Consider the following 24,986-nt stretch of genomic DNA (forward strand, 5'->3'; position numbering starts at 1 on the left):
TAGACAAATTCAGTTTAAAAATAAGGCACAAATGTTTAACAGTGAAGGTAATTCATAGATTCATAGATTCTAGGACTGGAAGGGACCTCGAGAGGTCATCGAGTCCAGTCCCCTGCCCGCATGGCAGGACCAAATACTGTCTAGACCATCCCTGATAGACATTTATCTAACCTACTCTTAAATATCTCCAGATATTGAACCACTGGAACAATTTACTTGTGGATGTGGCAGATTCTCCATCACTTGAAGTCTTCAAGTCAAGCCTGGATGTCTTTCTAAAAGATGTGCTAGAGCTCAACCAGAAGTTATGGGCTTGATGTACAATTTACTGCATGAGATTCTACAGCCCGTGTAATGCAGGAAAGTCAGACTAGAGGATCATAGTGGTCCCTTCTAGCCTTAACATCTATGAATCTAATCCCACTAATTGAACTCATGTAAAAATAATAGAAACAAACCATTCTTTTTCTTCATATCTCACCTTAATTCTCCTTTACACCCCACTTGGACCACTAGGAACAAGTCCCTACCAGAACCCAGCAAGACAAATATATCTCCTGCTGACCCTTCCCTCAAAATACAAATAAAAAAAAATTAATGGAGATATCCCATCTCCTAGAACTGGAAGGGACCTTGAAAGGTCATCGAGTCCAGCCCCCTGCCTTCACTAGCAGGACCAAGTACTGATTTTGCCCCAGATCCCCAAGTGGCCCCCTCAAGGATTGAACTCACAACCCTGGGTTTAGTAGGCCAATGCTCAAACCCACTGAGCTATCCCTCCCCCTGCTTTTCTAACAGAGAAGCTGAAAGAACTTTAAGTGCAATGTCATATAGCATATCCATTAACGTGCAAGACAATCTCCTGTATTAGATATGACCTATAGGCACAATTCATGAAAAATTCTCAAAGCTGAAATTAATCCACACATCTAGCCACTAAGACTAGATATAATGCCAAAATCCATATCAGTGTCCCCTACCAGCCAACCAACAACAGTAGCAACAGGGGTAGCTTCTTCTGTACTCTCCTGCCTGTGTTAACTAAATAATTCTTCAATGCAGTGTTAGCATGCTGGTTTTTAAAATTTCACACACACTTACTGGGAGCCAAGATCTTTGTAAACAATACCAAAGAACGTCTTCAAAAAAAAAAAAAGTTTATGCAAGAGTTCAATAGATTAGGGAACCACAAATCAGCTCATTTATGAGCCAAGTAACCTTTTGGCAGACAGCCTCATAAATCTAGAATCAACAGACTTTATCTTTAAAAATATCAGGAAAGGCTTCCCAATCAAATATAACGATCATGCAACGTTTGTGTCGTTCAAGCTACGAAGTGTATATTTTGCTCTCTTGGTACTGTCAGTTACTTTGCACAATGCAGAAAATATACTGAAATACACACACGGCCATGCCGACATGCAAAAAACTCTCAATTTTATAAACATATAAACTCTTCAGTACATACAGCGGCTATCCAAACTATCATACATGCCACTAGGTCTTCCTGTTCTAATTATCCAAACACATTTCGTGTCATTCAACCATTTCAAATATCTGTTTGAAAATAAAAAGCCCAACTAGCACTGTACTCCATTTCCTTTATTCGGACGACCGGCAATGAAGGGAATCGACTATCTCCCTTGCTGGATTCTTTCCGAGAGATCTCACAGTTCTTCCATGACAGAGAATTAAGTAACGTAGGCTCTTATTACAACGGAGCCTTTGGCTCATGACAGGCGTAACTTCCAGGATGGTAAATTGGGTCATTATTGAAAGAACCAAGTGGGAGTAGCCGAACTATGCCAGGGGATGATTAGTTCAACAAAATGCACTGCACATGTCACCAGGATATGGCAGAGAGCTTAACACTAAAACATGATTAAAATAATCAAAAGTAACAGAAAATAAAGGTTTATTTGGTTTCTAAAGCTGTAACAGACTGGGCACTCTGAACAGAAGTAGGAGGAAAGAACTAAATGTTGCACAGAAGCTTTAAGTAGCAGTTTCAACCATCAATTTGGTTGTTGATTCTGATCTGGTTGGACTATTGAGAAAATATATTATTTGTATACAAATTATAGTATTAAAAGGTTGCTCGTTAGTGAATTACAACCCAAGAGAATCTTTAAAAAAATATGCATTTGAAATCAATACACAGTATGATGTGAAGCAATAGTAGGGATCTGAAAAGATATGATGGTTGTGTTGACTGGGTACTTAAATTAATATGGGCTGCTGCATTCTGGACCAGTACTCAAAATGTTACAGTAACCATGAAAACTCAAAAGGTTTATAAATGCCAAGTCTCTTTTTAAGCAGAACTTCTTTGTTAAGAAGGTGTAAAAAACGTATTGACAAGTATCAGCAATATAAATACCTAAACTTTGTACTAGGAAATATTAATCGAAAGGAAACACCAAGCAGAGAGACCAGCTCAGCAGAAGCCTGGAGCACCTACTGGAATAGCAGCAACAGTCTGGCAATCCACAATACTGAGAAAGGAAAGAAGAAAAAAAAAGAGACTGCTAAAATCTGAGTGTGGCAGGAATTCTTTAGCCCTTCTGTTGTGTCTGTTAATTGCAACATATAAGGTCCTTTATCCAAGGAGCTCAAAACAGCAAGTGATCTTGATAACAGGGAATTTTTTAGAAGAAAAAAAATAAGATGAACACAGTCTTATGACTTGGTCTTTACTTAAAAATAGCTATATTTTAAAATAGAATAGTTGCAAATTAGTTCTGTTACTCACTTAACTAAATCCTGCCTGAACATAAAAATAAAGATACCTGTATAAATGTGCATCGGTTCAAGACTTCACCTTTCTGTTTACTGAAGCGATCTGAATATGTTAGAAAGAAGCAGGGATATGAGATATGCTTCCCCAATCCTGCACCCTTTATTTGTTGGGAGGAAATCTGTCTTGGGAGTAGATTGACTCTGCTTCCCCTCTCAGCCTGGAGCGGTGGATAAGAGAGAGAGGGTGTGTGTGTGTGTGTGTGTGTGTGTGTGCGAGATATCTGTACCCTTACATTGCAAGAGCATTGGGCACCCTTAGGGAGAGGCAGATAAGTCTGGTCAGTAATTAAATTAATATTCACCTAGACATAAGGAGATGAAAATGGTACAGCAGCATCTGATAACAGCGAGTTCAGATGGCTTCTCCTCCTTTCAACCCTCTACACAAATGCACCTAATATTATTGGCTGAGTGATTAAGGTATTAACGACAGTTCAGGAAGTTGCCATTACATACTACTACTTTGTGTCACAAATTTATATGTTCCATTTGCCTGAGAACTTAAAAATCTCTTATCAGTGACTTAGTCTTTCCCAGGACCTAACGTTTGGATGGCAAAGAATTCACTATTGGGTAGAACACTGCCCTAAATCATTCCCTGATCTCCTACCGTAAGCAAGTAAACATGAGTTATTTAGTGCAATTTGGGAGTGCACTATATTAGTGCAATAATGACCATAATTCAGAATCACACCATGATTACAGATTAAGGCTCTGGACAATACCTATTCTCTTATCTTCAACTGACTCACTATTTGCCCGCCAGCATGCTACAGGCCTCCCATCACATCTCAGTCCTTTTAGGGGAAAAACATTATGGCTTCTGCCACTCCTCAGTCTTTCATCAAGGAAGAGCAAATAGAAGCAGCTGACCGCTCAACTGCGGGAGGATAAACTTGGGAGATTTTGGCAGGAGCAATTAGCACTGTCTGAAACAGCAGGTCTATGTGACCCAAGACTGTACTAGGAAACCATTTCAACTTGGCACAGTTTTTTTGCCAGTGTGACTAGTTTAATTTAGTTAAAAGTCTTTAAAAATGTACAGTAAAACATTTACTGTCCACATTGGGAAGAAACTTAATTAAAGCCTTTTTAAAAAACCTGCTTCTTAGCACAGCTTTTTTCTAGTAATATACAGGGGCCCTAGTGACCCCCAGAATTGCTACATTAATATTGATAACAATTAAGTACTTTGCAAACAGATTCACCATGTTCTGCCTCTCCAGCAACTGCTGTTATGCAGTCTCCCAGCAGGTATAGCAATGTTCTTTTATAGGACGGCATGAAGGGGAGGGTAAAGACAGCCAGGACCTGACCCTGAGTACTGATAAACCATTGACAAAGGTCTTTATGGAGAGTTATAGGGGCTTAATACTCCCCTATGGGGGTCACATCCCCAAGTACTGTTTATAATTAATAAAAAATTTCAACTTTGGAGAAAAAAGTTTAGAGCTAAAATAGAAAATAAGATTAGAGATCTGAATCTTTTGTGCTATGAAAAGACCTAAACAGACTGAATTATTTGCACTGCTTTTCATGCTGCATGGATCCAAACTAATTTCATTTTCCATTTGAAGTTGGGTTAGAGTCCTAGTGTATTTAACTTTCAGCCTGTATTTTTAAGACTCGTTCATTATGTACATCAAGATTTCAAAACAGCAGAAGTATGTGCCACCATCCTTTAATTACTATCTGGCCAACAGACAATTGATGGGTGCACTAAAAACTTGAGAGAGAGAATATTAAAGTGTGATTAAGTAGATTTTAAGGCCAGAAGGGACCATTTCTGATTATCTAGTCAGACCTTCTGCATAGCCCAGACCATCAATTTCACCCAGAGAGATTCCTGTATCTAGTCCAACATCATGCAATTGAACCAGAGCACAGCTTTTAGAAATATACTTGGTTTTGATTTAAAGACTTCAAGTTATGGAGAATTTTCCACATCCCTCAGTAATCTGTTCCAGTGGTTAATTACCCTCACTGTTATTATAGTAACAAGGACTATCATGGAAATTAATGTACTATACTCTTGTATTAGAGTTACTTCTGAGTTTCTTAAATGTATGTGCAGTACATGTTGTTCAACCTTTATCAAATAATTTTACTTCTTCTGGTGTATTAGGCAAAGGAATGACAATGGCTTAGGCAAGCCAGGTAAGTTTTCCAGAAACGAAAAAAGTCTAGTAGAGAGATCAATACTTTTCTTTCTAGAGAAAAATTCACATGCAGAAAGGCATAACCATTAAAACAGTGTAGGACAGAGTATATGTGAGTGTACAGATATATATGTATACACACACACACACACACACACTACCAGAGAAAGTTGCAGATGTGGTATATCTTGACTTTGGTATATCTTGGTTTTTGATACTATCTTGCATGACTGTTTCAAACAAACTAGGGAAATACAACCTAGATGGAGCTACTATAAGGTGAGTGCAAAACTAGTTGGAAAACTTCCCAGAGAGTAATCATCAGTAGTTCACAATCAATCTGAAAGGACAAATTTAGTGGGGTCTCGCAGGGATCAATTCTGGGTCCGGTTCTGTTCAATATCTTCAACAATGATTTAGATAGTGGCATAGATATTACATTTATAATGTTTGCAGCTGATACCAGGATGGGAGGAGTTGCAAGTGCTTTGAAGGACAGGATGAAAATTCAAAGTTATCTGAACAAACTGTCAGAAGTAAATAAGATGAAATGTAATAAGGACATATGCAAAGTACTCCACTTAGAAAGGAACAATCAGTTACACACACACACACACACACACACACACACACAATGGGAAATGACTGGCTAGGAAGGAGTATTGCAGAAAGGGATCTGGGGTCACAGTGGATCACAAGCTAAATATGAGTCAACAATATAGCACTGTTGCAAAAAAAACATAATTCTGGGATGTATTAGCAGGAGACACGAGAAGTAATTCTTCTGCTCTAATCTGCGCTGATTAGGCTTCAACTGGAGTATTGTGTCCAGTTCTGGGCACCATATTTCAGGAAAGATGTGGACAAATTGGAGAAAATCCAGAGAAGAGCAACAAAAATGATTAGAGGTCTAGAGAACATGACCTATGAGGGAAGATTAAACAAATCCAGTTTTTTCAGTCTGGAGAAGAAGAGGGGACATGATAACAGTCTTCAAGTACATAAAAGGTTGTTACAAGGAAGAGGGAGAAAAATTGTTCTCCTTAACCTCCGACGATAGGATAAGTGGCAATGGGCTTAAATTGTTGCAGCAAGGGTGGTTTAGGTTGGACATCAGGAAAAACTTGCTGTCAGTGTGTTTAAACAATGGAATAAAATGCTAATGATGGGGATTCCACAACCTCCATAGAAGATTTTTAAGAGTAGGTTTAACAAACACCTAACAGGGATGGTCTAGATAATACTTAGTCCTGCCTTGAGTCCAGGGGACTGGACTGGATGACCTCTTGAGGTCCCTTCCAGTCATATGATTCTAAGATTCTGAGGGCAGAAATAAATACATATACACACACGCACTAGAGATTATAAAACCCGAAAATGTTCAGCCCAGTACTGGTTGTCTTTGTATACCTCAGCAGCACGGCTGGAATCTCTGGTGGACCTTCAGAGACAGGAACTGGACACTTTAGTGAAAAGCTTTTTTTTTTTTTTTTTTTTTTTTTTTTTAAAAGCAGGTTACAAAATCAGATTAACAACAAAATGTGTCTGCTTAAGCTTGATGTTTCTATCTGGAAATGTTTAACTGTAAGTATAGATTAGGAAAACAGCAGACAAACTATGTACAGCTCAACTGGTGTTTAAAAATTGTTGTCAGGAGCAGATAATTTTTCTTGTACAGATCTGGCACTTTTTTTTTTTAAATGAAAGAATGTGAGGGGGAAGAGCCAGCCTGCAGGGTTAGCTATATGCCATAGGCTTTGGTTTAATTCCTAGGACTAATGGCTTGGGTGAATCACTACTGCAGTACAACCAACCATCTAAGAACCTCAAAACAGATCTGTTTCTGGGTTTGGGAGCTTGTATTGTATTTCAGTCTGTTTTGAATTAGAAATGGGGAGTACAGTTAACAGCCAAGAAGCTCCTATTAACAATCCCTACATCTGAGCTCTGCAGATAACATTTCCTGTGTAGGATCCTCAACTATGGAAGTTGTTAAGTCTGCCAAAGTTTGCTGACCTTCAAAGCATTCTAAATCTCATATTTCACCCAAGCATTTGCCTGAGGTGGATTGGCATATGAGGGGTGCCTAGTTCTGGTCAGGAAATTGAGTGTGTCTGAGCCTTTGCCCTATTGTGTCAGTGGGAATTAATTCAGTGACCGCCTAATATTGCCAACAAGTGGCAGCAATATTTTTTCATATCCTGCTTTTGCTGCTGTAAATGTGACCAGGGGCTTAGCCAACTGACACATTTTTATATCCAAATTTTAAAAGTAGATTTTTTTGAAACGTGCTTACAGCAAGTTGCTATGCTAATCAAGCCCTTCATTGATAGATATCTTTCCCACATAGATTTGAAATCCCCCTCCTCTCCCCCATCCCAAATTGGGAGGGAAAGGATTTTGTTTACCTCATCCTCCTCTGTGGTTTACAGAAAGTTGCACTGGCTTAGGTAAAGGTGTGTTTTTAAACTGATTTAACTAAATCAGTGCAAAAAAACAAAAACAAACAAAAAACCACAACCACCCTGTGTGGACAGAAACCAATTTAACCATGGTAAACTGATTTAGTTTAAATCAGCAAGGGGTCAATTTAAGATAAATCAATATAAACCAAAGTTATAGCAATTTAAAAGTATCCACAGGGTTTTCTACATATATAAACCAGATTAAAAACCGATTTTAGCTAAACAAGTGCAAATTTGTGTAAAAAAAAAAAAAAAAAAAAGTCATAGAATTCCTCCCAGAGCAACAATTACAAATTGGAGCAGTAACAGCATAAAGACTCAATATTTTAAAAGTAAGAAGTGAAATTATTGCTGTAGAAAGAAGCAAGGAGGATGAAGAGAAGGCAAAAAGGGAAAGAAAAGTGAGACGCCATCATTCCAGTACTTAAATAGGCACCCAGCTGAGTAATACTGTAGCAAATGACCATAAAGAAAAGCTGTTTCAGAGATAAGATATCATTAAGCATATTTCTCTAAAAATTAACTTATTCTGCAGCTTTATATTACAAACTGATTTTGTGAACTAAAATTCCTGAAAATATTCATCACAAGTGAACGTTTATTTGCACAACCACCACCATATACATTAAGTATCCGCTAGTTATTTTAGGCATTGTCAAGCAGGTACTACAGGTACTACCCCATTGTTCCCACCCCAACCTACCTCTCACCCTGAAAGGCAGCTACTACGCCTGGTAGTTTTCCATTAAAGAGCAGCAGGTATATTCCTGCAATTCTCCACAAGCCTCACATTAAATCAGCAAACAATGGGCCATAGAAAATATTTTCATTTGTCATCAGGCAAAAATGTAATAGATAAAAATCACCTGCTTACACCTACGGAGCAAGGATTAAAAACCTAGTTGTTTTACTGCTCCAAAAACCCAGGCCTTCATCTAGCTGAGCTAAAGGATATTTGCTACAGCTGCAGATTCTCTTTATCCTCTCTAGGCCAATGACTACAAAACAGCATTACAAACATAGCAAGTTAAAATAAATAAATCAATAATATATATATTACACATACACACACACCCTACCTATCTCATAGAGCTGGAAGGGACCCCGAAAGGTCATCGAGTCCAGCCCCCTGCCTTCACTAGCAGGACCAAGTACTGATTTTGCCCCAGACCCCTAAGTGGCCCCCTCAAGGATTGAACTCACAACGCTGGGTTTAGCAGGCCAATGCTCAAACCACTGAGCTACCTCCCATTACATACTAATCCCCCCGCAAAGTTATCATCTGAGTTTCACAGGAGTTCAAATGCAACAATGGGGAACCAATCTGTAATTCATCCACGTACTGTAGCCAATCACACACACACACACCCCTTCAGAGTTGGTCCCAGAACCAGGGTCCTTTCATCTCCCCAAAAACAGGCCTCTGGCATTTGAGTTTCTACTTCCAGTTCCCTGAGTTGGTAGTAATTTATCCAGAAATTCTGTCACATTCCAATCCACTGTCGGTGCTTGTACTATTTTGAAGGCTTAAGAGTTTAACCCAAAGTGCCATATCGGTACTGAGTTCAAGTAATAGAGTTTGAAAGCTGGCTTTTGTCAAGCTGCAGGCCATAGTTCAGAGGCAGCAGCTTATTTCCTTCTTCCTAGTCTTTTATTTAGCTCCAAGCAACTAGGTTAATTTTTACATCACAATTAACCATCCTCTCTCTCTCCTGTTCATCTGTCAGCTGCACAGCAGTACCTGATAAAACCCATCCCAGTACTCTGTTCTTCCTGTGCATTAGTAGCATTTCACCCAACTCAGATGTGATACGCATTAAATTCCTTTTGAGGCTATGCAATAAACCTCTTTCTGATAATTCACTAGGAGATTCTAGAAAGGGATCGCTGTACTCCTAGGATAAACATCACCATTTTATTAGACAGACCAAAAGAGATGTTGCAGCCAAAATATACTATTGTTATTTTACTGCATTCTTAAAATTCTTGCAGCAAAAATATTCATTTGAAACGATATGATCTCTGTGAGGTGTACAGACTTACCCACATAGTGCATGTTGAGGGCCAAGTACTTGTACTGGAAAAGGGGATTGTTGTTGAGGCTACTTCTTTGGATCTGCTGGAAGAAGGAGCTGACATCCCATCTGTACAAAACATCCAGAAGCATGATGCTTGGGACCCTCAGGGCCACATTTAACACTGCCTCCAACTTCTCCTTCGCAGCCATCCTGTTCCTTTTCGGTGAACTTGCAGCAGACTGTAACTAGCACAAGACAGATAAAAGTCATCAAATCAATCTCACTGTACAGCCAGCCATTGGGCATCATGAATGTATGAATGGAGAACACTGTGCGGCCATAGATCAGTAAATGAATCAATTGAGCTAAACTCAAAAATCCACACAGCATAGCTTTTGCTTTTTTGCTATATTAAGAGGAGCTTTGCTAGCTATTTTCCAGAAGGACTTACTGTGCTTTTATTATTTTTTCTGGACAATGCTCTTCCACTTTGAATATGTGTTGTGAAAACGCTTATTAGTAAACATACTTGGGTTTTAGAGCCAACAAAAAGAAGAACAGGAGAACTTGTGGCACCTTAGAGACTAACAAATTTATTAGAGCATAAGCTTTCGTGGACTACAGCCCACTTCTTCGGATGCATATCTTCGGATGCATATGATATATGCATCCGAAGAAGTGGGCTGTAGTCCACAAAAGCTTATGCTCTAATAAATTTGTTAGTCTCTAAGGTGCCACAAGTACTCCTGTTCTTTTTGCGGATTCAGACTAACACGGCTGCTACTCTGAAAAGAGCCAACAAAGAGCAGCAGAAAAAAAAATCTAGAGACCCCACTTGGTAATTCCCAGATTACCTTGAAATCTCTCTCCACAGCCTTCTCAGATGAAGCAGCTTTTGAAATACATGCCAAGTAAAAATAGTTTTTTAAAGTGTTAAGCATTAACAAATTAAGCTGTTTTTGAAACAACTTTTTACAATAACCTTTTAGGTGGTGGTGTAGCCATGTTGGTCCCTGGATATTAGAGAGACAAGGTGAGTTAGAGAGTATCTTTTATTGAATCAACTTATGCTGGCGAGAGAGGCAAACTTTCAAGCTACACAGAGCTTTTCTTCAGGTCTGGGAAAGAAAATCAGGGCAGGTCCACACTTAAAATGTTGCAGCAGCAGCACCACTGTAGTACTTCGGTGAAGACACTACTACGTTGACAGGAGAACTTCTCCCCGTTGGTGTAGTTAATCCACCTCCTTGAGAGGCGGTAGCAAAGCAACGTAGATGGGAGAAGCCCTCTCGTTGACACAATACTGTCTACACTGGGTGTAACTGCTTCGCTTAAGGCTGTGGATTTTCTACAATCCTGAGCAACGCAGTTATACCAACATAAGTCAGCCTGAGGCCGGGTCTACACTGCAATGTCTACATTACAGCTTATGTTGGAATACTTTCTGTCACTCAGGAGTGTGAATAAGCCACCCCCGAGTGACATAAGTTACACCAACAGAAGTGCTGGTGGGAACATAGGCTCAGGCCAGGTCTACACTGCAGACTTATGTTGGTATAACTATGTTACGCAGAGGTGTAGAAAATCCACTCCCTTGAGTGGAGCAGTTACCGATCTACCTCCTGGTGCAGACATGTGCCGCTTGCAGAAGTGGTTTTATTATGCCCAGAGAGCTTAGTTAGGTGTGCTGTAGTGTAGACCAGGGTTCATAGAACCTTTCCCAGACCTGAAGAAAAGCTCTGCACAGCTCAAAAGCTTGTCTCTCTCACCAAAGAAGTTGGTCCAATAAAAGATATTACCTCACCCACCTTCTCTCCACAATTGTAAGACACAGGGTGGTGAGAGAGAGAATAAAAGATATTATCTCACATGCATTGTCTCTCTAATATCCCGGGAGTGACACGGCTACAACATTGCATTTTACAATCATGACATTTTAGGTTTGTTTCCTCCCGGTGGCTTGAAATAACTTTAAAAGTCTAATCTTGCTTTTATTATTTGTGGCATTTGTTGACCTCTGTTTGTATATATTTATGCAAACATCATTTCTTTTAGATTAAAAATCAGTAAGGCAGCTCCATCCTGATTATATTAATGTAATTCACTACAATGGCCCATTACAGTAGTACTCTGGAATTAGGGTTTGGTTTGTTTGTAAAGTGAATTAGTTGCTCATGAACTGGGCTAGATTGATAGCAGTGGAGGGTTTTGTTTAGCTATAGAAAAGACACAGTATAAGTGTCTCCACAGCAACCTGTTAATGTACCTCCGTCAAATTGGAAAGACCATATTAAGAATAGGTTTAGTCTCCATGCACATTCAGCCCATGGCCTTCAGCTAAGCCTTTTAGCTGGTGCCAATTGTAATGGTTTTCATGAGGATGACACCTGTCCACTGTAGGAATGGCAATAAGGCAATGCATTTCACACAGATCACCAGCAAATCAATAACCATTTTCAGTTCACTCCCACCCTGGACCCGTTTTCAAGTGAGTGGATTTGGAGAGGTGCTGGGAGAAGCAGACTAGAAGGGGAGGCTAAAATTATGAAATTTTTTCAGGCATCTGTATGAAGAATTTTCCAATTTTGTAATTTTCAGGCTCAACTGCTAGTTGAGGAACCTTTATAACCAAGTCATTGTTTATGAAGTGAGGTGGTGTGAGAGAGACAGAGAGAGAACAGGGCTTGTGGAGAAATGATGCAACATGAGCAGCTATGATTTCAAACCCAGCAGTGGGAAACTGTTTAAGCAAGTGGAAGCTATCACCCTTGGAGATCTATGTCCCAAACCAGGCTCAAAGGGCTGAATGTCCCAAATATCAGAGGAACATTTCAGAAGAACTGTACTCTGTCCAACAGTCTGAACAATTTGCAAAGGCAAAAGATGCATTTCACTTTGAAAAAGCTGTGAAATGCATTTCAAAACTAAGTGCAATTACTATTGGTATTTTTGAGACTACCATGACTGGCTATAAAAATAGTAAAATCATTTGTACCAAGGCAATATGGAAGCCCAGCACAAAACTAAACCAGACTATTCTGCTGAACTATTAATGTTCTTCTAATATTGTTAAACTGTAATCAGAGCAAGATGGAAAATGGTTTACAGTACCTTACTTTGGGATGCTGCTCATTGCAAAATTAGGTTTTATTTTTTTTCTCACAATGCTCACCACAACTGGTTGGCTATGAAATGCAGAAGTTTAAATTAAAAAAATGTTTTAAAATACTGGAATTACATTTCAGTGCCATCATACTGGACGACATTAACCTTTGTGCAGAGGATGGCACAAGGGATATGCACCACTTTAAGAGCGTATCTTCACTACGGAGCTAAATCGGCGCTGCTGCAAGGGATGCAGTGGCATTGAGTTAGTGGGTCTAGTGAAGACATGCTACATCGATGGGAGAGTGCTCTCCCATTGATTTCTGTACTCCACCTCAACAAGAGGCAGAAGCAATGTTAACGGGAGAGTGTCTCCAGTCGACATCACATAGTGCAGACCCTGCAGTAAGTAGATCTAAGCTACGTTCACTTGAGTTATGTTACTAACGTAACTAAAATGGCGTAGTTTAGATCGACCAGCAGCAGTAGTTTAGACCTGGCCTAAGTCTCACATAAGCCCTCAAAGATAAGATGCTGTAAAAAAAATCATAATTCGTAGTCAAGTTTTGCAGGTGGGAGGGAAGGGTGCAGTAAGACTTGCACAAGGCATAGGGACACAAAGTATTTTCAGCTCTAGAAGAGTTAAAGCAATCAGAGGCCAATACTGTCCACCAATGGTAGCCCACCTTCCATAGCTCTCAGGAAGAAGTGTAATTATTTTTATATAGCACTTGATAAAAAAAAAAAAAAAAAAAAGCCAAAACCAAGTAGTCCTAACAAATTTATAAAGGGGCCCTATCAGTCTGATCTCAGTAAATCATGGGTTGTAGGGCTTTTTCAATTTTATAAATTCAGACTGATTTTTGTACACAGTTCCAACCCTTACCACTATTTTAACAGAACTGTAAACTCGAAACAGCACACCTTGCCACCTCATACAAACACAGTAACCACCATACTTCCCACACAATATCTTTCTAAGAATCATTACACAATAGCATGTAAGAAGAATTAAAAAAACCAGTCAAAACAATATCATAAGCATCCTAAAATATGAATAAGCAAAACAGCTGCCCAAGCCACTAAAACATTGTTCTGACCGCACAAAACACCCCTGCAAATAATTTACTGTATATACTCATTCATAAGCCGAATATTTTTGGTAAAAGAGTGACACATCAAAGAGCAGGGGTCGGCATCAAAAGTTGATCACTTTAAACTCTATAGAATCATTGAATATCTAATACATTGTCGTTTTGTTTACCTGGAGCATCTACAGGCACGGAGCCCCTCCGCTCCCAGTGGCCACGGTTTACCCTTCCCAGCCAATGGGAACTGCGGGAAGTGGCGCATTGGCTGGGAACAGCGAACCGCGGCCACAGGGAGCTGAGGGGCTCCGTGCCTGTAGATGCTCCAGGTAAACAAAACGTCCAGGCCCACTAGCGGATAACCCTAACAGGCCAGGAGCCAAAGTCTGCCAACCCCTGAAATATAGGCTCGGCTTATGAAAGGATCATACAGTTTTTGCTATTTTTACCTAACCATCTTGGGGGGTCAGCTTATAAATGAACGGGCTAATGACTGAGTATATACGGTACATATATTTTTGCTGTGGTATAAATTAAAAAGGGTTTTATGTATTAAAATAGTATTTTAAAGAAAATTTTGGATGCAGGCTGAATATATAGAAGAAAATTTTAGTCAGATTGATTTGAAATTGCAAGCCTATACTCAGAAAGAAAGTCAAGATAAATATAGTTTAAGAGCTTATGTGAAAAAAAGTTAAAGGTACTATGAATTTTAAGTAGCTTTTTTCAAGTCTTGTTTTTTCCAAATACATAAATTCACCAATCCTTGGGGGGAGGAGGAGAGAGCAAACTGTCTACGCATTTTGCAATTTTTAAAAAGCATTTAAGGTACAGCTTGACAACCATGGTGATCTACAAGTTTGTACTATTTGTTGTTTAAAAAAAAAAGTACACCTAGGCTGACACATGGACTTGATTAAAAAGCTCTTACATATCCAAGAGTCCTATTTGACCAATCAGCTGTATGGCACAACATACATACATATGCAGAACAAGAAAAGTTAAGTTTCTATTTAAGGGCCCTATTCAGTACTCCTTACACACCACAAACTCAAGCAGAACTTACCTGCTTTCCCAAACACAGAGTGCTAAATGGGGCCATGAATAACTAAGTTAATTGGGACAATGTGGGCAAGCTTGCTTTTCCCTTCCAAATTCACAAACCTATACACCTCTACCCCGATATAACGCTGTCCTCAGGAGCCAAAAAAATCTTACCGTGTTATAGGTGAAACCACATTATATTGAACTTGCTTTGATCCACCGGAGTGCGCAGCCCCACCTCCCCCGGAGCGCTGCTTTACTTCGTTATATCCGAATTCATGTTACATCGGGGTTGCGTTATATCGGTATAGAGGTGTACTTGGTTGCTTAAGAAAAGTGAACTATATAGTAGAAGCTCAGAGTTACGAACACCAGAGTTACAAACTGACCACTCAACCACGCACCTGATTTGGAACCGGAAGTATGCAACCAAGCAGCAGCAGACACAAAAATGTATATGACAGGTTTCAGAGTAGCAGCCGTGTTAGTCTGTATCCGCAAAAAGAAGAACAGGAGTACTTGTGGCACCTTAGAGACTAACAAATTTATTAGAGCATAAGCTTTCGTGGACTACAGCCCACTTCTTCGGATGCATCCGAAGAAGTGGGCTGTAGTCCACGAAAGCTTATGCTCCAATAAAAATATATATGTATTATATATAGTACAATACTGTGTTAAATGTAAACTGCTAAAAATATAAAGGGAAAGTAGCATTTGTCTTCTGCATAGTAGTTTCAAAGCTGTATTAAGTCAATGTTCAGTTGTAAACTTTTGAGAGAACCATAACATTTTATTCAGAGTTATGAACAACCTCCATTCCAGAGCTGTTTGTAACGGAGATTCTACTGTATGTGTGTCTTGTTTAAGGGTATAGTTTAAAATTTCTAAGCCTAGTTTTAAAAACAACGTTGACAACCGTAACACGGTGCAACTGATAGGCAATATATTACAGAAAGTGGCTACACTGGAAAATCATAGCAAGTCTTGTCACTGCATAACAAGAGACAAGGTGGGTGAGGTAATATATTTTATTAGACCAGCTTCTGTTGGTGAAAGAGACAAGACTGCATAACAAACCATCCAATATTCATGAGACACCCTTTTAAATTATGTCCACTAGAAATCTGCAAGCGTTAAGGCCTAAAATGCAACTGCTGCCAAGTTTCAATATGATGTGCTACATGTGAGCAAAGTCAATTATTCTAAGCTCTTGATATGTGGTAAAAGATCTTAAAATACATTATTTTGATTGGGCAAAAAACATTAAATCTTTATATGCTTAGAAAAAAAAAGTCACTATGAGCAGTTGGATGCTCACCTCTTCTGAAAAACCAGGCCACTCATTTAAGGGTACATCTACCCTTCAGTGGGGAGTGAGCATGCTAAAAATAGCTGTGTTGTGGCATTGGTGGAGGCTCCAGCTAGCCATGTGACCTCAAACCCACCCTATGTCCTAGGTTGGAGCTTGGGTGTCTAGCTGGAACATCCAGATGTTTTTAGCATGAGTGTCTACCTGGGCTGTGAGGTTCACTCTCGGCTGTAGTGTAGACATACCCTAAGCGGCCAAAAGTTGACTGAAGAGCCTAACTTGAAAAACATGGCCAGTGCATTTATTACAAGTGCAGGTCATGCCAATTTCAGAATAGATAAAATGCTGCTGAAAAGAATACCAGAAAACTTTTGATTACAAACTGACAAAAAGCTCACAACTTTCCCTTGAATAGGAGGTTTATTTCTAAGGCTTTGTCTACACACAAAGCTGCAATCTGCGTGCATGTACTCATAGGTTTAAATCTGGCTTACATTAGCTTGTATCAATAAATTTACAGGCACGACCTAAATCAATATAACCGGTTTTAAACCAATATACGAGTCCACATACCCAAAATTTACACTGGTTTAATTAAGCACATTTAAGCTAACCCGGTACCATTTCTTCATGTAGATAAGCCCTAAATACAATGCTTAGTGAGTAGTTACAGAAACACACTAAAGGTGGAATATTTTCAAAACTCAGTGCTGGTTTAACTGCACCCACTTCAGTGAGAGCAGTTAGTCCAGTTCCTAGTGTTTTTGAAAATCCTTCACTAAGGACCCCATCCTGCAACACGTCTGCGCTCCAGTCTCCGACTGGCTACTATGGGCAGAAAAGGTACTCAGCACCTCACAAGTTCATGTCTTGAGAAGTTTGGAGAAATCTGCAAGAAACTGAAAACGGATCTAGGTCCAAATTCTGCTCCAATACCTGTGACACCCTACTGATTTTGGATTCATGGGTGTAAGAGCAGAATTTGGTCCATAGGCTCCACTTACACTGAGGAAAAAACAAACATTTTATAAGATTATTGCTATGCAAAGCGTTGATTTTTTTGAATAAACTAAACTTGGTTAAACATTTATTTAAAACAGAACACCTAGCTGCATCAGAGACTGTTTTGACTAAGAACTATTAAAAGATTCAATGTCAAGGCTGGTAAGCCTAAAATTAGACCCACCAGCTGTGCTCTGAGTGCGTGCACATCTCAGTGTCCCTGTGTTATGCATGTCTGCTCTGTTCTTGGGAGCAGGAGATTTGAAATATAAAACAATTCTGAGTTCTTCAGAGAGTTGGATTCTTGTAAACTGGCACAGTGTTGAAATATACAAGAACAAGACAGAATGGAGGGACAATGTGATGTGCCAAATACACAGAAAAAATCCAATGCTGATACAAGTCCACAGAGAAGTCCAATATTTTGGGTTGGGGACTGATGATCCAGCAGCTTTCATTAAACTCTTTTCTTCCTGCCCCAACTCAGTGGCAGAGGGCAGCAAGGGAAGTACAAAATGTATGAATGACATGTAATTTTTAAGTGAGGCTATGTTCTTGGCCTGCCAACGACAGCATACTAATATTTTTGCAAAGAGAAGCTGGCTATGGTGCAGACTTGCAGATAACTATACTAAAGCAGCGAATGGAAAATGAGTATTATGCACTGTAACACTATAATTAGGGACTTGTCAGTACTTCCACTAAAACCCAGTTTGCGTGGTTTGCTATAGGAGCTCAGCAATTTCAAATCATATCAAGATTGAATTTGAACACTAAATTCTAAGAGTTTTGCAAGGAGGTAGTACAGCAAGCAGACATAGCATTTTTGCTATTTGAACAAGAAGTTACTGAGCATACACAGTATTTTTTCCTATATGGTGCAATAAAAAGAATTGTTAGAGCACTGACAAGATCAAGTGAACAGAGGTGTTTATTTTCCCCTAAAAAGCAAGTGAATTGTTAAATTAAAAGCAAAACATTCAGGGTCCAATAACCCACCCAAAATTAAAAACAAATGTGAATAGAGGCCATTGTGGTTAATTATTTAATTCAAGCTACACACAAGCACTCAACATACATGCTTTTCTGCCAAAGGGTCTCAAAAGAGTGGATCATCCCTACATATTATGGAATGAACTACTGGGAAGGGTGTGAGTAAATGTGAGTTTACCTTATTAGCATAATCAGAAGAGTGGTGAGCCAAGTGCCTAGAGAGAGATGTTTACTATAATCTTGAAACGTAGAGGTTTTACATTCCTAACTTCCATTAACTCCCGGAGGCATATGGGAAAATTCCACGTGCAGGGAGATTAGACTTTACCATCTATAACTGTAAAATTTTTAAGATTTTAGTTAATTTCTTCCACTCCCCAATCAGTAACCCACATACTGTTATGTGTACACACACACACACACACACACACATACACACACCGTGTAAGAATGCAACATATGTTTTTGATACCTCCCATCTACTTTGGCACCAATCCTGCCAAAACATATACATGTGCCTAACTTTAAAAACCTTACTTAGTCCCATTGAAGTAAACAGGATTACTCATGGTGCCTCAGATGTGTGTGTAAGTTTGCAGGGGCCAGTTTGGCCTGTAATGCATTGTTTGTATTTGATTTAGGTTATAAATAATAAGGGGCAAAGAATGTGTCATCCTCTATATTCCTACAGTGCCAACCAAAGCACCTAATTGTTTCACAGCAACTGTATTCTTTAAAGGCAGACTGTAAAATATGATACGCCTTGTCTATTCTTTACACCCAAATAGGCAAAAACCTGCCTCCCAAGAAGACTGAACTCTGGCTAAACTTCGTTGAAAAAAGGGGTAAACAAATCAACATAGAACCTGATCAGCCAGGGAATGAAAGAAATACAGAACCTTTCATTTATATCTCACCAGTTCAACTCCAGATAAGGTAAGAGTGGCTGCCGGTTTTGTGAACTGTGTGAAATTAGTTGGTGGTTTCAATCCAGTTTTCTGAAGACAGGAGAGCACATCTTTAACAATACCATAACAAACTGCATCTCTATGTGAACATTTCAGCAGAAATGCTGAAGAGTGAATTGACATGGAGACTGAAACACCCTTAGATCCTGTCCAACTCTACATCTTCTAACCAGCCAGAGGGTTCGTCACCTTAGTCAATCAGTTTGTGCTTACAGAGCAGCTTTTTTGCCATCACAACTGTATTTGTGAGTCCACCTATGTTTGTATCAGTGTATTCTAGGAAAAGCGGGGCAGCTATCCTATAGTGCCTCTGCAGGGGACAAGAGTGCCCAGAGCACATGCTTGCAGAGCAAGGACAGCAGCATATGGGATAATGCAATATTGGATGTCTTGTCTCCAAAAGCTAGGAGGAAGGAGGACCAGCCAAACTGGTTAAGTGGGCCAAGTGAGGGTATCCTGAATACCCTGCAAAGAAACAGCGTGCTGAACTTGTTATAGGAACCACAACTATGTGAGAGGGTGATACTGACCATTGTTACTTTTAAGTACTTGTATGTGGACACAAGCTACATTTAGCCAGGTCAGTAATTGGTTACACAATCAGTTAGAAGATGTAGGGTGGACAGGGCTTTAGAGAGGATTCCTCTAGGTCAACATTGAAGCACACTGGGCATTTAGGAAGCTTCCACTGCTTGTACCTATGAAATTCCTGTTCTGTGAATAAAGAGCTTCAATCTCCAGGACTGTCAAACAAACAGTCTTGAATTTTTCCCTACAACTAGATTTACGTGATAGCAAAGAAGAATGAATGGCTGCTGCCATTAGGGAAAAAAAATATTTAAAAGACACGGAAACGCAAGATTTGAACACATCAAAACTTTCACAAGAAAATACTGGGATGATGTACTGTAGGATGTTTCAGAGGGCTGAAAAACATCTCTCAAGGTGAAAAACATCCAGAGTTCAATTATACCACAATCTAAGAACACCATATCCTGCAAAAAATTATATGCATACTTAATTTCACAAAATGCAAGTCGCTGTTTACTTCAGGGGGACGTATGTCAAGTTAAGCAGACAAGACTTTGCAGAAACAGGGCCTAAGACAAAAGTTTAAAAAAAAAATTTCATAAGGGAGTGACTTAGGCAGATCACTTACCCAAAAGCAAAAGGAATCATACAAAAGTTAATGCAAGGGAGACTGATATGTTGCAGCTATGGCATGTGTAGAGTGTTTACAGTGTATCTAGAACATATAATTCCCATTAGCTTAATTTTTATAACCACATCAAACATACATGTTAAAAAAGGTATTTGCACTTATGGTTAAAATGCCATTCTATGTAGTACTTGGGTCCAAAAAAGCACAATGCACATGAAGTCCATTATTAAATTTAAAATTAAATATAAAACTGTGTTCTAGTGGATTGAAATAGAAATTACCTACAGTCTCCATAAAAGGGAACCAATTGCAATGAGTCTTCAGTCTCCAGTTTAGTAAACAGCATGGAGATGATTTTTTTTTTTTTAAAGAAGCCAATACCAAGCATAAGGCAGATGACAATTTCAGAGACACATACCAATCCATTTATTGTTTTATTGGCTTTATGTGCATTTTTTCTTAAAATCTGTCCCACAGACTTAAGCTTCTGAAGAACTGAGGCAATAATCTATTTCCATCAGCTTCAACAAAGAGGAGTCCCTGGCGTCTGCTCAAACACAGTCTGAGAGAATTAGTAGTAACTTCAACGGATTTACAACAGCATGAACCTGGTGTAAAAAAGATAAACATCGGCCCACTATATTCTGGACCCAGGAAGAACATCCATTGTTCTGTATTGTAAAATGGTCACAATCCTGCTTCATAAAATCTCTCTCAAAGACCACCATTGCCTCATTATATCATGCAACAAAATTAATGAATTTAGGGATTCATAAACAAAGTTTCCTGCATGTCTGCGGTACAGGAAAATTTTCCACCACTGCTAACTCCAGTTTATTGTAGACAGCATATTAATCCTGGCATGTTGCAATATATAGTAGTAGGTTAACTAAAACCAAGACATAGCTGCAGTTTCTCTCCTTCATAGACAGCTGATTATTTAAAATAGTTGGCATGGACAGCCACAATAATGGATTGTGATGATTTAATATCTGCAATGTCTTACAGAAGAGAAAAAAATGAATTTCTAATGAAAGCTTTGTTTTTACTAAACTACACATCAATGTGACCAAACAAAAATCAGAATGGTTGCCTGTTTTTTCAGTTTGAAACCTAGAGGATACATTACATAAAAAAAATGTACTGCAGTCTAACACAGACTTAATTTAAAAAAAAAAAATCTAAGCACAGTAGTCCAGAAGATGAACTGGGAGAGAAGATTTTTGTATTAAAACTACAGAGAAGCGTACACACACACACTGAAGGGACCACAGAAGCACCTAATTTTTGTCTGTGTTTTTTAAAGCCTAACTAAAAGAGTAAAAAATATTTTCAATTAAAATATCACATGCAGACAAACCACTTACAGTTGTGTGTCAAAGGTCTTCCAGAAGTCTTCTGGTTAACTGACAATCAACTGCACATATTACTGTAATCAAAACAGTTCCTTTTTGTAGGCAAAACCAATTTTGGTTTGGGTGCTAATTTTTTTTTTTTTTTGTTAAACTTTAAAAAAAACTCCCCTCCCTGCATCTTATTCTCACACATACTCTTCTCCCCCCTTGCAAAGTGTTGTTCTATCTGAAAGAGAGGCATCATTCGGATAACAGTCCATACGTCAAAGGCACATACAACACATGGAACCATACTCCATCGTACACTAAAATTCGAGATACAAAACCATGTCACAAACCTTATTGTAAAGAGAGAAGGAAGATCTTGAAGAAATAGCTAAAGTGACATTAGCCATAAAGGCAGAGAAAGTTACCAGACTGAGAAAGAGAAGGTCTCTTACATAATCACATGCTTTTAAAATAACTGGGCCTCTCCCCTTCTCACTTCCTTACCTGAATTTCACAAAGTCTGCTGTAGGGGCTGTTTCTCACACTTAAAAACTCGCAGCGTCTGCCCTCAAAAAAGCGTTAGAGATATTTAGTCCTGACTCCTTCTCTGAGGGCTGCAAGACCAGAATGTAAATAGAGACAGAGGGACCCAGAGCACCGCAGCCTCTACCACGGAGCCATAAACCTTGGTCACGACTGCAGCACCAGCTCATCCTCTGGGGTTGAGTCAAGCTCTGTACCCACAGTTCAACTCTCTGTTTGTAAACCAAATTCCGCCTCCCCATCCCAGTGCCTTTCTTAGCAGGGATCTATTGCCTGTTCGCCCCTGACTGCAATGCCAGGTGTCCCATGAATCTTTGATGCTGCTGCGAAGCCCCTCGCGTCCTTTCCTCGGGCCCCGCGGAGCTCAGCTGGGTTTGAACTCCAGTAACCCCCTGCACAGCTCGCTGCAAACCAGGCGCCGCCGGCAGGGAGCAGGAGCCGGGGAATTCCCCGCAGCCGGGAGCGGGCCAGCACGGTTCAGCGGCCCAGCGGAGGAGGAGAATTGGGGTGGAGTAGCGGTATTTGGGGCGGAGAGAAGGGGGGCGAAGTGGGGAGCGGAGGACTCAGCCCCCCCCCAAAGGGGGGTATCTGCGGAGGCGGCGGAGGATTGGGGGTCGCGGAGGGGGCTGGTTTGGGGGGATCGGGAGGTATTTGGGGAGAGAGAGTGGGGAGATCGGGGAGGGGTGCAGGGGGCCCCTCGCGGGGGATTTGGGGAGAAGGCTAGTTGGGGGTTAAGGGGGGCCCTCGGGGAATTTGGGAGGGGGCAGAGGTTCGAGGGGCCCTTGGGGCCGGGGGGAATCTGGGGAGGGGGGCTGACGGAGCTGGTGGGGGGGGAGTGGAGGTATTTATGGAGAGAGTGGGGGGTTCAGGGGGCAGGGGAGGCCCTCGGAGGGGAATTGGGAGAGGCGGGGGCGCAGGGGCCCCCCGTGGGGATTCGGGGAGCGGGCTGGTGGGGGGTGCAGAGGGGCCCTGGGGGGAATTTGGGGGAGTCGAGCGGGGAGGGGGGCTAAGGGGGCTGGTTGGGGGAGAAGCGGGGATATTTGTGGAGCGAGTGGGGGGTTCAAGGGGGCCCCTCGGAGGGATTTGGGGGCGGGGCGGGGGTCCCTCGGAGGAAGTTGGGGCGGGGGGGCTCAGGGCCCCTCGCAGGGAGTTGGGGGCGGGGGTCCCTCGGAGGGAGTTGGGGGCGGGGGCGGGGCTCAGGGGCCCCTCGCAGGGAGTTGGGGGGCGGGGGCCCCTCGCAGGGAGTTGGGGGGCGGGGGCTCAGGGGCCCCTCGCAGGGAGTTGGGCGGGGGGCTCAGGGGCCCCTCGCAGGGAGTTGGGGGAGGGGCGGGGGGCTCAGGGGCCCCTCGCAGGGAGTTGGGGGGGATCAGGGGCCCCTCGCAGGGAGTTGGGGGGGGGCCCTCGGAGGGAGTTGGGGGAGGGGCGGGGGCGGGCGGGGGGCTCAGGGCCCCCTCGCAGGGAGTTGGGGGGCGGGGCGGGGGGCTCAGGGCCCCCTCGCAGGGAGTTGGGGGGCGGGGCGGGGGGCTCGGGGGGCGGCCAGTTACCTGGGCCGACGCGGTTTCCGCCTCCCCGGGCGGGCTGGCGGCGGGTCTCGGTCAGAGCCGCGGCTCGGTGCCCGGCCTGCGCTCGCTCAGCGGGGACGGCGGCGGCAGAGCGTCTCCCGCCGGCACCATCCTCCCCGCGCGGCTCCGGGCGCCCAGACCGACCGACCGCGCGAGCGCCAGGCCCCGCTGCGCCCGGCCCCGGCTCCAGGCCCCGCCCCGCCAGCGGGCAGCGCATGCGCCCGGCCCCGCCAGACAAAGTACCGCTCCCGGCCCCGCCCCCAGCAGCCCGGGCTCCTCCCCCGCCGGGCGGCACGCGCCGCAGCGCCTCGAGCGTCCCCCCTCCCGGGTCCGGCCGTGCACGAGGCTCCCCTGCCCCCCCCCCCAAGTATACAGCCCCCCCAGGGTGGCCAGACAGCAAGTGTGAAACATCCAGACGAGGTGGGGGTGGGGGTAATAGGCGCCTATATAAGAAAAAGACCCAAAGATCGGGACTGTCCCTATAAAATCAGGACATCTGGTCACCCTAAGCCCCCCCCCCCCGCATTTCCCCCTCTGGGGCATTTGGCCCCGGGACTGCAAACTGCCACCCTCGCCAGCCCCCCTCTCCCTAGTGGTGTTTTATGGTTACACAGCCACTGCTCCGGGCTCTGGCCAGAGTGAGACCCTGCTAGGGTGACCAAATGTCCTGATTTGTATAGGGACAGTCCCGATTTTGGGGTCTTTTTCTTATATAGGCTCCTATTACCCCCCCACCCCTGTCCCAATTTTTCACACTTGCTGTCTGGTCACCCTAGACCCTGTGTCTCTGTGTGTTGGGGGGGGGTGTTAACATCTCAATGCTTCACATGTGCCTGCGGCTCACCCCGCACTTGCCAAATAGTAACTGATGGCCCATGGCAGCTCTCTGGAGCGGTAGGTCAGGGCTGTGTAGTGATCACGTTACCAAACACTGAAATGCAGCCACCCCCAGGATGGATCAGAGCTGCTGTTTAGGAGCAAATAGCCAGGATTTAGGACAGGAAGTGAAGACTATTGCAGTTGAGGGAAATTACAGGGGGAATTAGGGACAGACGATTATATGGGTCTGTTTTGTTTTTTTCCTCTAGCTCTCCTCACAGAAAAGTCTAACACATCTTTTTCAAAAGTGCCACAAGCTCTTCACTAACCCTAAGAGAGCACACAACATCTGTTTCATGTCTCATCCAGAAGGCAATGCAAAATCCTTCATTGCAAGAGGGAAAGACTGAAAAATGCTTTGTGATCAATTCCAAATAAGGGAGTCTCCCTCTAACTACAGTAAGAGACTTGACAGATCTGTCTAGTATCTATTTGAAATGTTGACAGCTATGTAACTGAAGCCCTAAAACAAGTTTGTTACCATTCCTCTTCTCCAAAAATGTCACTAAAGTCAGAGCCTTGGTTTAAATTATAATGAAAGATTATT

General features: G+C 42.0%; 1 protein-coding gene across 5 annotated transcripts in view; it reads right to left on the bottom strand.

The window, feature by feature from the left end:
- Positions 1-23,710, bottom strand: part of RNF145 (ring finger protein 145) — a 63,298-nt gene extending 39,588 nt beyond the window's left edge. Inside the window, exons 1-3 of one of the 5 annotated variants that reach the window (XM_065555160.1) lie at positions 23,543-23,675; positions 21,960-22,017; positions 9,467-9,686 (exon numbers count right to left, since the gene is read on the bottom strand). In XM_065555160.1, the coding sequence (XP_065411232.1) occupies positions 9,467-9,650 (184 nt within the window). In that variant the 5' untranslated portion in view covers positions 9,651-9,686; positions 21,960-22,017; positions 23,543-23,675. Of the gene's footprint in view, positions 1-9,466; positions 9,687-21,479; positions 21,537-21,959; positions 22,018-23,542 lie in introns of those variants that run through there. The other 4 variants (XM_065555159.1, XM_065555162.1, XM_065555161.1 and 1 more) reach the window with 4 other exon arrangements.
- Positions 23,711-24,986: the final 1,276 nt, after the last annotated feature.

This window comes from Chrysemys picta, chromosome 8, assembly GCF_011386835.1.
Source record: "Chrysemys picta bellii isolate R12L10 chromosome 8, ASM1138683v2, whole genome shotgun sequence".
Lineage (NCBI taxonomy): Eukaryota > Metazoa > Chordata > Testudines > Emydidae > Chrysemys > Chrysemys picta.